Source organism: Drosophila serrata, unplaced genomic scaffold, assembly GCF_035046125.1.
Source record: "Drosophila serrata isolate PLE 108 unplaced genomic scaffold, ASM3504612v1 contig_359, whole genome shotgun sequence".
In the NCBI taxonomy this organism is placed as follows: domain Eukaryota; kingdom Metazoa; phylum Arthropoda; class Insecta; order Diptera; family Drosophilidae; genus Drosophila; species Drosophila serrata.
The window spans coordinates 2,277,893-2,291,516 of NW_028257257.1; the positions used below are offsets into that span (position 1 = coordinate 2,277,893).

A 13,624-nucleotide genomic window follows, 5' to 3' on the forward strand; every position below is an offset into this window, starting at 1 on the left:
GCCACACCGCCACCCTCCTTGGTTATGTTAAGTTGGTTGGGTTAAATTTGAGTTTGACTTTGGTCTAAATGTAGGCGTGTTTTTGTGTGCTGTGAAGCCGCCTAATTGAGGCAGTTGAAAATTGCAAAAAATAAAAAGAAAGTATATAAAAAGCAGCACACACACATGAGGGGAGGAGGGTTGTGTTAGCCGTGAAACCTTTCAAGTTCTTTTGCATGAATGGCAAATGGCAGCGAGTGTGTGATTCATTCAGGATCCTGTGAAAGCATTTAAAGCAACACGGCACTTATGGCGAGAAAGTCGAGTGCGTAGAGGAGGGAGGAGTGGGACTGGGCCCCTTATCTTTTGACTCACTTTCCAATTATCATATTAAATCAGTTGTAAGTCATTGCATGTGTATATATTTGCACAACTTATGCGATGGCGAAGGACATTCTCCGTCAGCAGCGACTCGGGTAATCCTTTCAGCCAAAAAGGATACACAAAAACAAAAACAGCCACAGTCACATCAGCAGCGAGCCAAGTGGAAAACGGGCAAAAGCAAAATCCAGTTGACATTCCGCTGAAATGCAGTTAATGGGAATTCGCTTGGCCGTCGCCTGAAGATAACGATTGCTAATGGGGCACACAGGGGGTATCAGACATGTCCTGTGGTTACTCGTATCTCACCTAAGGATAATGAGCTCAGGGGCGCGAGTTAACATAATAAAACACATTTAAAAAAAACTCTTGTGTGGCTTACAAAGCGCAAAACACATTTAAGCCAAGCGTAAGTCAATTGTTTACCAAATTTACAAAGGAAATTTACAAAGGTTTACAAAGGACTCAAGCTAAGAAGAAAATATGGAAAGAGTACTTAAGAGTTAAATTAAGGATTATTATAGAGAGAAATGGTTAACTTATTAAAAGTAAATAAAATCATATTACCCTTTTGGGAACTATAAATTCTTTAATGTATAGAAATATCTGAAGATAAACTCTATTAGATTGAAATTTGTTTATCATATTTCATTGTTTTTCTTTAAATTCTTGATCCCTGCAACATATTCCCAACATATTTTATCCATAATCCATCGGAAGTATTACAATTAAATGTCCTGTCGACGCTCTTGACTAACAAGTGAATTCGCAAAGCGTAAGCTCTGCATATAATCAGCTTAAAATATCAGCGAGCAAACAATATCAATCAAAATGAAATCAAATACGGCTCCTCCACTCCCACTGCATCCTTATGGCGAATCCTCCTGCCATTCCTTACCCGCAGTTATGTTCCAGATTTAACTTGCTACGTGCAACGCCAATTTGATTGCTCACACGAGCTCTCTATATATACATATGTGTGTGTGCGAGGCAAAGGTAAAGGCAACGGCGATGGCGGAGAAAGAATAATAAAGGCCCAGGTGATAGCAGGTGTGAGAGGTGAGGCGGCAGTCATTCACTCAGTCATTCAGTCATTCAGTCAGTCAGTTCGCCAGGCCAAGCCGAGTCAAGCAGTCGAGCGCGAAATAAGCTTTGTCTGATGGACTGAGGTAAGTGAACGGTGGAGCAGAGCCAACGGCTCCGCCCAGGTGGAGATGATGCCACATGACAACATGCGGAGGAGCCAGCCAGCGGTAGCAACACCAGCCAGCAACAACAGCCACAGATTGATGACTCAAGATACAGGACGAAAAAGGTTGTCCAAAAAGTCAAAGTTAAATTAATACCAAAGGAGAGAGCAGCTTAATTTAAAGTTAAAATTATATAAAACATATATTTGATGATAAAAATATAATTCTAGTAACTTTTTAGCATATTAATAAAGTATAACATTGATGCTATTTCTGTATTTATTTCTATTAATTCCCAAAAACCAACCTTTTAACTCAAAAGATGTAACATGTGCCTTCAACTACTTATATAAAATATATTGCAACATCTTTATTATCCATAAAAATTTCCCTCAGTGTACAACCAGGTAACAGTTGGGTTGTGTATCCACCCGTTTTCCCGCTTTCTTGGCTCATGGGAGCTACATTTCTCAACACAACTTGCGTATCGTGAAAATCCATTTCGGCTGTTAATGTGACATTTAGTCATTAAAATTTCAAGGGGCGCACGACGACTCAGACAAAGCATAATATTGTTATTATTATTCGCTTGTGTTTGGCTAAAATGCCAGCGAGTTTTGACTGTGCGGGTGTAACAGCTGCCAGCAGCTGCTGTAAGACAACTGTGATGCCACTTCCCCGTACAACGCGGCGTATGCGTAATGTGCTCTTTGCTGCTGCTGCTGCGCTTCATTTAAATTAAATTTGCCCTGGGTCATGCGAGTGCTGTATTTCGTATGCCAAATTGTATACAGAGAAATAAAATCAGGGATGTGATATTGTTTATTTAGGTACAATTAGTTTTTGAATCTAATATCAACAGTTGAAGTCAGAAAACTCACTAAATAGGTAATTTGTGGTACGAAAATAAAAACATATCAATGATATATTATCGTTAATATTATTTAATCATATAATTTAATGAATTATGAAACTTAAATGTTATTCTAGTAAAAGATTAGTACAAATACTAGTATTTTGTTTACTTTATACCCTTATAACTCTCTAATTTATTATTTATTTATTATCCAAGTTTGTATTCTGACAGTGTCAAGAGTGTTTAGAAAATATAGGGGAACGGGGAAATGAAAATTACAGGGAGTGGGAGTAGGAACACTCTTCAGTGCTTTTACAGAATCAAGAGCAGAGCAAATTGGCAAATAAAATTTTTACCCAGCATCAAAAAAAAAGGTATATAAAAAATAAAAAGTTGACTCCGAGTTAGAGAGAAGTTTCGCTGGAAGGGAAGCAAGCGCAGAAAAAGAAGACATCAACTTTCGTGTGTGTAATTAAATTTACTTGTTGCTGGAAACCAAGCTCTCTTTCTCTGTACCTTCTGCATCACACTTCCTCCCAAGTCAACCGTCAAACTAAAGCAATCGGAAGAAGCCGGAAGGAGAAGTGACACTAATTAAATGCCCATGGATGCGGATGTTTATTTGCTCGGAAGAGGGAAAAACAGCATGCGGGGGAAGCACAAGAATATTGCCATTTGAGTTGCCTTTAAATGATGGAAAATATATGGAGCCATGCTTCGCTCAACCATCTCTTTAGCCCAATATGCAAATTTGGGCCCAAAAACTTTCAAAGCCAAGGAAGTGTCACATGGTTTGGCCTCTGACGTTTCTACACACAATTAAGTTGATTTGTTGCCTGTTGCGGTCAAAGCTAACGAAGGCGGCTCCGGCTCTCACAGGCTCCACTTAATGGAAGGATGCGTCTATAGGAAATGCATTTTCATCCCCATACTCATCAACCCCCCCCCCCCATCAGTGTGTGTGTGTGTGTGTGAGTCTGTGATTGCAAATTTCAGTCTGTATTTGTGAGTGGGGGGAAAGGATGTGGGGGTTCCTTGATGTCTTGATGGATGACCGCCATGAAGAATTGGGAAATTGCAAGCGTAAGAAGATTTTTTTTAGCCTATATGGAAATCTACAATTAAATTCTACTGCAATTTAGGCTTAACTATAGTTATGTTAATAAAAAGAAAGATACTTCTAAAAAACATGGGGGATCTTCAATATCTCTCAAAAAGCCAGGCCAATTTGAGTGCATATTTAAAGATTTTAATGAAATAAAGAATTTAATTTTCAAGAGTATAAATATAGAGATAAAAGGTATTATACATTTAGTCAGATGCTTAAAACACAATGAACAAGTCATTTCCGACCCTATAAACTATATATATTCTTGATCAGCACAAAAAACTGAGTCGATCTAGATAACTCCGGACGAAAATTTTTTTTTAACAATTTCGACAAAATTTGAAGAAAAAAAAAGATAACGTTAAAATTTCAAAAAAAAAATGACAATTTTAACGTGTTTAACTAAGTATGCAGATTTGTTGACCTTTTAAAAACACACACAGAGCAGCTTTCCGAATTGAATTTAATGCATTTTTGGTTGAGTTATGAGTTTTTTAAAATAGGATTTGTCGAAAAATTTGTCTTTTTTTTTTCAAATATTAATAAGAATCCATTAAAATTATATTGGGTTGTGGTTAGAAATTAACTAGAAAATAATTCTGCATTAGAAAATACTATCATTAAATCAAATAATGAATAAAAGAATAATACAATGAATACGGAAGAGATGACAAATTTCTAATCAACACAAGAGTAATATTATTTGAACTTCGTAATGTCTGTTCCCATCTATTTTTTATACCAAAAACAGGGATTCTCATTTCAGTCAGAAGCTTAAAACGTATCGAAGGAGTCATTTCCGACCCTATAAACTATATAAATTCTTGATCAGCACAAAAAACTGCGTCGATCTAGATAACTCCGGACGAAAAAAAAATTTTGTTAAAATTTGGTCAAAATGTTGTCAAAATTTAAAAAAAAGATAAGGGTTTAAAGTTGGCAAAAAATTTAAAATTGTTACATGATTAACTAAGTAGGCAGATTTATTGAACTTGTAAAAACTAGCACAGAACAGCTTTCCGAATTGAATTTAATGCATTTTTGGTTGAGTTATGAGTTTTTTAAAATATGATTTGTCAAAAAATTTTTAATTTTTTTAAATATTAATAAAATCATCCATTAAATGTATACCGGACCTATGTAGTTTTTTTTCTGACTCAAATACAATACAATACCTATTTAAAATGAGAAAATATAAAATATAACTGTGTTAAATTAAGTTAAAAGTTAAATGGAATAAAAAACGCTTTCAAGTCACTTCAGTTTCAGTTTATACAATTTTTTTTACACAAATTATTTTGCCTATTTTGTTGATCCCTCAACCCCGAGCTGGTCACCTTCACCGATCTTGGATCCTGCAGAGTGATCCGGCAGCGGAACCATATCCCGATTATGGAAGACCCGGACAGAACGGCGATGAGCCCGCATAACCTGCAACGCGTTCTTTGTGGGAGCTCGGTAAGGACCCAATCCGATGAACTGATTACCGCGAGCGGCCACAGGATCGTATCCATGCCGGACAAGCTTTTTATAGTTCCTTTCGTAGAGTCGCCTAAACCAGCAACCAAATTCCAGATTATCACAGAGGCGCCTCTTAACAAGATCGGCCATTGGTATTTGTGTTGCCACCTGAACCTGGTCAAAGGCATTCTGTACGAGTCGAAAGTTATACAAGAACTCGTACTCCTGATTAGCTTGGCATTTCACTTTCGGCATATCTATGATACCCGGAAATAACTTCTCCATGAGGCAGCAATAAATGGCACCGGTGCCGAGATCTTCAATTTTATAGAGATGCGTGTTTAACTCGGAGGTAATCCAGGCCAGGATCTGAAAGCGTGACCACTGACCCTGGTGGTGCTTCGTAAAACACACGTTATCCACGTGGACGGAATTGTAAGTTTTTGACATCTAAAATGGGGGGAAAATTAGGGTAATACTTCCACTTGCTTAGTTTGTAATTAAAACAAGACAACAAACCGTAAGATCTTCCTGTTTTACTTTTTAAAGTTACCACGTATCAGTTATCTAAAATCTTAAATCATTAAAAATCCAAAAGAAATTTATAAAATAAAATTGAAGTTTTTAAAATCTAGATAGATGAGAGAGGTACTCATTTGCCACAAATTGAATTTCGACTAAGAATTGAAAGAGTCCCAGTTAACACCTGGCCAGCTTGATTTAAACAAACTTCTAAATTAATAGTAAACAAGTATCTCTTTAACCAAAAAGAGGTCTTTAAACATCATCATCAAGGGAAATATATAAAGCAAATACTTTTATTTAATAAACCTCTAAACTTTCTCTTTCTCTCAAAGCTCAAAAGAACTCTCTGAGCCAAAGCCATTAGATTTCGAGCCATTAAACGTGTTTATATATTTGCAATCACATCATCACAAAGCAAAGCAAGCGCGACAAAAACTTATGGCAATCATATAATAAAAGAAAAATATCCAGAAGAGAAAAGGCAGCAGCAGCAGCAGCAGGGAAAATGAGGGAAAATGCAGAAATGGGAAACTTTTTCTTTCTTTTTCCAGCCATGTGTCCCAACTTCATTCGAGAGCTCCTTTTCCTCGTCGTACGTGTCTGCAGTGGCAAAACAAACAATAAAAAAAACTGCACCGAGTGAGATGTTTATCGGGGGCAAAGGAAGACAACTTTAAAGTGCAGCAAATTGCATTTGAAATTCGCAGTAATATTTTCCCATCCCTGACAAAAAACAAAAAAATAAATATATGAAAAGAAAACAAGCAGCGAAAACAATTTGAAGCTACGCATTGAGAGAGGGCACGGGAAAAGAGCAGTGAAGACAATTTTGTGGAAACAATGAAATGGAAACTTAACTCATGAAATATTCAAAGTAAGATTTGCCGTTACTTTCGTTCTGCTGTGGTTAAATTTTCAAACAAGAAAACACAACAACTTGAAAAATGTTTCGCTAAACGAACACCGAACAGGGTAATGCTGTTCGAAACTTGGAATACGGAAATGTATTTAAATATTTTTATATTCAAAACCACATATTAAATGTTTACAACTTTTACTTAATAGCCACTTAAGACCTATCACATAAAACCCTATTTTCGGAGTTCTTACTTGATTTCAATGGAAATTCTTATAGATTAATATTTTTACTACAAAATATATATATATCTTCCAATAATGAAAAGAGTATCCCAAACATTTATATATACTCTGTTCGAACCACAAAAGCAACCAGAACGATGAGAAGCAAATTGTTTGCTTAATGCGAAGTTGTTGCTCGTTTAAGTTTTTCCTTGTTTAGTTGGGTTAAGACCTGTAAGGGATAGTTGAGGAGAACGTAGGAACCCGGGGGAAATTGAAATGAAACTTCTGATAAATTGTACCTGGCAGAAAGCAATGAAAGCTAAATTTGTTGATTGTGTGAAATGCTGAAGTCATATGAAAAGTTTACTCGTGTATTTCGGGGGCCTTTCATTTTAGATTTGCCAAAAATTTGTTGAGGGTTTTCTTTCTTACAAGCAAATACGTATATAGTAGAATTGGAAAATAAATACAAGTGTTTTTTAAGTGATTGGTTTGTGTATTTTGTTAATTACTTTGCATTTCGAAAGAGTACTAAATAAGTGAGAGTGAAAGTAACGTTTTACCATCACTAAGCGTTCTGACTTTCAGATAGAATTCAAGATCAAGATTCTTTTAAGGATAATAAATATTCTAGAAGAAAAACTTCATTAATTATTAGTACAATATGCTTATTATGCTTATTCAGTATAAATAACCAATTAAAGAAATAATACAATACATGAATCAACCCACAACTATAAACCTTAGATATTCCTCCCTCATTACCTTACATTACAATGAATTATAACTCAATTCAATTCCTTTTTCGATTGAATCATTGGGGATTAATCAATTAATAGAATAGTATTTTATTTACGTCTGCTTTTATCACCTGGCTATAACTGCAAAATCCCCCATCAAATCAGCTATTCTGGAGCAATTAAAGGGCCATGAAAATCGTACACAAAGTACACGAATAGAATTCTTCTACTAATCCTGGCTATTTGAGCTTTGATTGAATACCGCCAAGGACAATGACAATTCCGTTGATGATGATGAAGCTACGACTGATGCTTGATGGCGATGGCATAACAATAAACATCAAGGAAAGAGTGTAAAAACAAGCGTTTTCATTCCCAAACTCAACTACTGCAGTGGGAGAAATTGGGGAGTTATAAAATGAAAAGCTTCTAATGGAAACAATTTTGTACAATATTGTTTGAATTTTTGTTACAACTTTTTAAGAAAATATGTTCGTATAATTATTAACTATGCATTTAAAAGTCTCCTATTTTCTTCTCAGTGGCCACTCACACACACCCGCTAGAGACTAAGTATTTTATGGCCGACACTAAAGTCCAAGCATCAAACCGAAACTTTGTCACATACACACAGCCCAGAGGGGCTGCAGAAAGTATGGGAAAAAAAGGGAAAGCAAGCGCAATTACGAGAACGAGACGACAGTTTCGCAATGGAAATGGAAAATCGGCATAAGAAAAGCCAGAAATTATATGCCACTGAGCGCAGTCTGTCTGTCTGTGACGATGACGGCTCCCGCAAGGCTATTAAAACTTATGCGTAGCTCATATAACACTTTTAATGCCAATCAAAGTCTCAACTCAAACCCCAAATAGGCAACGAAACAGAATGCGAAAAACGAGCAAATATATACCAAAAAGAGTCCAGAGCAAATAGCAACTGAAACTTTCACCTTTTGTTTCCAAAAAAAAACAGAAACACTTTTACTTATAAATATAGAAAGCAACAAAAGCAAGTCGGAAAGTCAAACAAACATTGAAAATGAGGAAAACAAAAACCTCCAACCGAAAAAAATAAATAAAGAAAAAACTGTGAGAAAGAATCAAGTGTAATAGAAAGTAAAAGAAAAGCAATAAAGCCAAGGAAACGGTGCAAAGCGAAAAGAAATTGTCACAAATACAAATAGGAAATTGACGCGGAAAAACAATAAGAAGAAGAAACAATATAAAGAAAAAATATATATGAGAGAAAGAGGCAAGTTTTCCACCCAAAACAACCGAAGAAGAAAAGAATTCCCAAGAATTTCAGCCCCCAAGGGGGGCGTGGCACATCATGTTTACCAGTTTTCAGACTCGATACTCGTAAAACACAAGGGTATATATTATATAGAGTTTGTGGGAAAAAGACTAACTGGCGCGGGAAAGTATGCTAAATTTTTCTTAGGAAAAATAAGCCAGAAACTTCTTTTAAATTTTAAGTGATTTAATATTTAAAAGGCATAGGATTAATTGATTAATTAATTATTTAAATACTTATTTAAATCCTTTTTATTTTAAAAGGTATCCATAATCAGCATTCCTTAGTCGAGCCACTCCTCTAAATCCTTTCTTCTTGTGTTTTATTATTTTATTTTTGGGCTTTGCTCGTGTAACGAATTTAATCTTTTACGTTAACGCGTCCTGCAGGGAAATAGGGGGGCTTTCCATGGGGGTGCGTAGGAAATCTGTTAGACGGAGGACCCATTGTTGGGCTTTATTTATAGACCTCAAATGGCCTCAGCCCGAGGATGTGGCATTTGTTTGTAATGACATGTATGTATGTTGAAGGAAGCGTGAGGGATGCGAGGGATGCCTAAGTAAACAAAAGAGTTGTACTATACTATACGTAACCCGAGAAATGAGGTGGGTCTCCATAAAAGACCTGATAAAAGCGGCTTAAAAAAGCTTTTAACGCAGCCAAAAAAAAGAAAAGCCAGAGATGAGAAATGACTGGGCTTTACAATAGGGTTAAGAGAAGGGTAAGTAGGATCGGGTTAAGGGTTAAGTCAGTCCTTAGTCGTTAAGTTAATGAAATTTGAAAGGTATATAGATTGATGGCTATCTAATTGAGGTGTAAATTGCGAAAAATAAGTGCCTTAAATATACAAAGGAACTGGAACAAGGATAGGTTTTAAAAAAAATACAACAAATAATGTAGTTATATGTATTTTTCTTTACTTAATATACATTTCTTATACATACAATCGATTAATTTACAAAGATCCCCATTTTTTCTACATACATTCATTAAAACACTCAAATTAAATTCATTTATATATGTATTTAAAAACCCCAATTTACTACGTTATATAAAAGATTTCTAAACTTTTCCCCATCATTAAAGTGTCAATAATCTTGATATTTTATCTCCATAAATAATTCTTGGGAATTTCACTTTCTATTACAATAATCCCTAGAATTTTTTTTTTGTTATTTTTCGGTTGACTGGAGGAATAAAAACAATGCTTGATTTCGCCTGCGGGAATTCCCAGTTCCAATTAAATCCCAAAATTCCCTTGAAATTATTTCGCAACCTCAAATATTGCCACAATGCCAAGGAATGCCGCCGCTCCCTTTTCCCTCGATGTCCAAACAACAAGGAGCACTCCTTGTACTTCACCTTGACCCCGAGAGTGTGTCTTGGCATTTGAAGTGTTACTTTTATTGTATTTCAGAGGTGACAAGTGTCGGATGGGCGGGGTAATGCGAGACACAATGTCAAGTGGCCAGAGGGGAGAACAGAAAAAAGCTGCTCAAAAAGGAGCAAAGAGAAAAATATCGGAGAAACAAGGATATCAGCCAGAAAAAAGGAGACATTACAAGCATGTGGCACTGGACAAACATTAAGCACGAACACGCCCCGGCACGACACGAAAGGGGATGGCATCGAAGGACCCTTAAAAGAGGATCCTGGGAAATTAATAATAACGCTGCTGTAAGGTGCCTCACAAGTATGCAAAATCGCCGGCCAAACGCCGAACCGAACGGAATGCATATTGATAAATTCCAGCACAAAAGGAGCGAAACGAAGCCCCTGGATACTCGTACAATGCAAAGTATGACGACTCTGCTTCAACCAACAGTGATGCTAAATACCTAAGAATACAGTTTAAAAATTAAATGAATAATGAAACGGGTTCTTTCATTGGAATTGAAAACCTTTACATGAAAAAGGGTTAGTTGTATGATGTGATATTCTTAAAAACTCATTCAGAAATTGATATAATACACCTCTAAAACATCTAGCAGCATATTTCTCTTATGATTTCTCTAATCCTTAGTATTTCTTATACTTTTCCAGCTATTACCTACCCAATTCTCATCCCTATCGAGATCAATATGCAATGTTCAATGCGAAACGTGAATATGAATGCGATTGCGAATGCCAATCCGAGTCGCAGGCGCCAGCACAAAAGTATGCAACTCGAAATGCATAGAAGGAAGGCCCTGGCACCGACATCCTACAACCCAGAAAACCCTTTTCCGGCCCTCAGAATCAGGCCCAAGTGGACTGGGCTTGTATCTCTGGATGCGTCTGCCTGCATATTGATTGAATGCAACTGTCATATGTACATGCTGCTGCCATAAACAAGCCGTGAAGCTGTGCGCAACTCGAACTCAACTTCGACCTGAAACTGAAACTGCGACTGAAAAGATGCGGGGGATCCTTAGGCATCCTTTTTTTGATGCAAAAATGCCAAGTCGATGCGAGGGCATGTCGGTTAAAACCGGAACATTTTCCACTATTCATACCTCTTACTCAGCCGCAGGCAGGAAAAGGAAGTTGCTTTAACCTAGCATGTACTTTATTGATTAAGTAAAATATCCAAGAGATGATTGTAAACTTTAATTTATTAATTTTAAGGGAAACGTATAAATGTTAGACGTTTAAATAATTTATAATAATTTCTACTTTCAAGGGAAACCAAATTTAAAAAAGATTTTCAAAGAGTTTGCAACAATGCGTAAAGTATTTTATCATTCCTTTCAATAACCATGATACCCAGCATTGGCATTGTGCCTTGGCTATATATATAAACGGATTCGTATATGTATATATACTTCTGTATAGAGATAGCTATACCAATGATGTGAATGCATCCATATGTCTGAATATATTTGTTGGTACGTTTGTGAAATATGGCATAGTCAAAATGCTTAGCGTTGCGTGGCGAGGTCGGACAAGAAGGCAAAACGCGAACGGTATTTTCAGCTGCCGATAAGACTCTGCCTCTCTGCTTTTTGGTATTTGTGTGAATATGGCTTAGACACTGAATACAAATAGTGCTATTCTTACGAAAATATTGCATAAAGATGGCTTCAAACTTGTTGAACAAAGCGATGTAATCTTTATTGATTAAGATTTTGATTGCAAATAGAAATTTATATGACTTTTGGCAGTCATTGCCTTTTTGGCCTTCGTATACATGCCCAAAAATCTAAAATATGAGTATTTTATATTTATATTTTTATATGAAATATGTGTATTTTATATTTATATTTTTATATGAAATTTTTTTTAGATAAAACGAAGTTTTACAAATATTATAACTAAGCCAAAAATTCACTAAATTTAATTCGGAAAGTTGTCCTGTGTTAGTTTTTGTTAGGTTAACAAATATGCATACTGAGTTTAATTTTTTATTTTTTGTTAAATTTTGACAATTTTAACCATCTTACCTTTTTTGAAATTTAGAAAAAAAAAAATTAAAAATTAATTTTTGTTTCGGAAGATGTCTAGATCGATTCAGCTGTTGATGCTGATCAAGAATATATATAATTTATAGGGTCGGAAACGATTCCTTCACTTTGTTTTAAACTCTTGACTTAATTCCCTGCGCCAGAATTATTTAGGTGGTAAAATAAAATGTTTTAAATAGTTTTATATATTTCTATTGACTATAACATATAATTAGCTTTTGATGCCTGTTCGAAAACAAACTTTATTTATTCGTTAGATAGATTTCTCGCTCAGTGCAAGACTTCACATAGATCTACATAGGTACATATGTGTGCCAAACAATGTAGTTGCAGATGAACTATCCGCCAGTAGGGGGTTAAGGAGGAGGAACTCTGACAAACAGGGGGGACTGGAACATCAAGTCAAAGCTCAAACGATTTTTGCAAATTATTTGCAAACAGTTGAACTTTCGACGTTGATTTTTGCATGGCAAACTGTTATTGTTGTTTGTCTGGTAATTGCTGCACCAGCAGGGAGACGGAGGAGCAGGTTGGAGGAAAGGGAGTGTGGGAGGATGTAGGAGCAACTGCACAGGCTATGTATGGATTGAGGTTGCACTTGGCAATATGTCAGCAGCTTATCGCTTCATTACGCTGACTTGACAAGGCGCCTGAGTCCTCCGACTTAATGAGAACGTTTGCACACAGAAAGGCATTGTCTATCTCGCCTCCATTCCACTCTCTCTCTTTCACTCTTTCAAACCTTTATATGGATGAATATATCAACCCCCCTAACCCCTCTATCCATACTTTCTGGATTTCCTTGCAAAATTGAATGCAAAAGGCGCCAGCAAATCTTTATGCCCTTTGTGCAAAAACATTCCACAGACGCAAGGGGAGCCTTGTCTGAGTCTGAGTAGTTCGTCATATTAATTTTTGATAAAACCGAGGAGCTTCCAGTTGCCAGAAGGGGCAACGACGAATGTCTGCAATCCGATGTAAGTGCTGGGACGACAAACGGTGGCAAAGGATTTGACAGGATTGACAGACGGGGAAAACGGATGGCAAAAGCCTCGGAGTGAAGGGCTGTCTGAAATTATGAAGTTGCTGGCGCTGCAGGTCTGTCCATCGTCAGGGGGAATCACATCAAAAGGTGTCATCAAAAGGTATCCTGTAAGTCCCGCAATTTAATTATGTTAAAGCTGGATTTTGCTTTGAGGTAATTCGACGACGATTGACAAAGTCCCGTGAGAGTTGCAACAAATGTATTTATATTTTTTTTAAAGATACAAATCCAATTGGATTGAATAAACTTTTCTCTTTGCACCTTTCCCCCTGTTCAAATGGCAATTAAATGAAAACTCTTTCTTAACTTAAATCTGATTGCTATAAATATATATATATATATATGTATCCCAACCAATTAATCAATTTAATAGCACGCTCAATTCCACAGCTTTTGGAGTGAGTTTCCGTTCCATCATCATGAGGAAAAATCAAACTTTTCAGACATTCCCCCCCCCCCCCCTCCGCGAACCCGGTGTTCGGGCCAACTTTTTTTAAACCCATTTCCTTTTCAATTAAT

General features: G+C 36.3%; 1 protein-coding gene across 1 annotated transcript; it reads right to left on the reverse strand.

Moving 5' to 3' along the window:
- Positions 1–4,768: 4,768 nt before the first annotated feature.
- Positions 4,769–5,758, reverse strand: LOC110185259 (microtubule-associated protein RP/EB family member 1-like). The gene is made up of 2 exons (XM_020953998.2): positions 5,495–5,758; positions 4,769–5,425 (listed from the first exon to the last, which is right to left on the reverse strand). Exon 2 carries the CDS (start codon positions 5,423–5,425, stop codon positions 4,817–4,819), a length of 609 nt encoding a protein of 202 aa, XP_020809657.2. The 5' UTR covers positions 5,495–5,758; the 3' UTR covers positions 4,769–4,816.
- Positions 5,759–13,624: the final 7,866 nt, after the last annotated feature.

What these genes read in the sequence shown, in the direction of transcription:
- LOC110185259 (XM_020953998.2), bottom strand. Translation starts at nt 5,425, where the DNA reads ATGTCAAAAACTTACAATTCCGTCCACGTGGATAACGTGTGTTTTACG.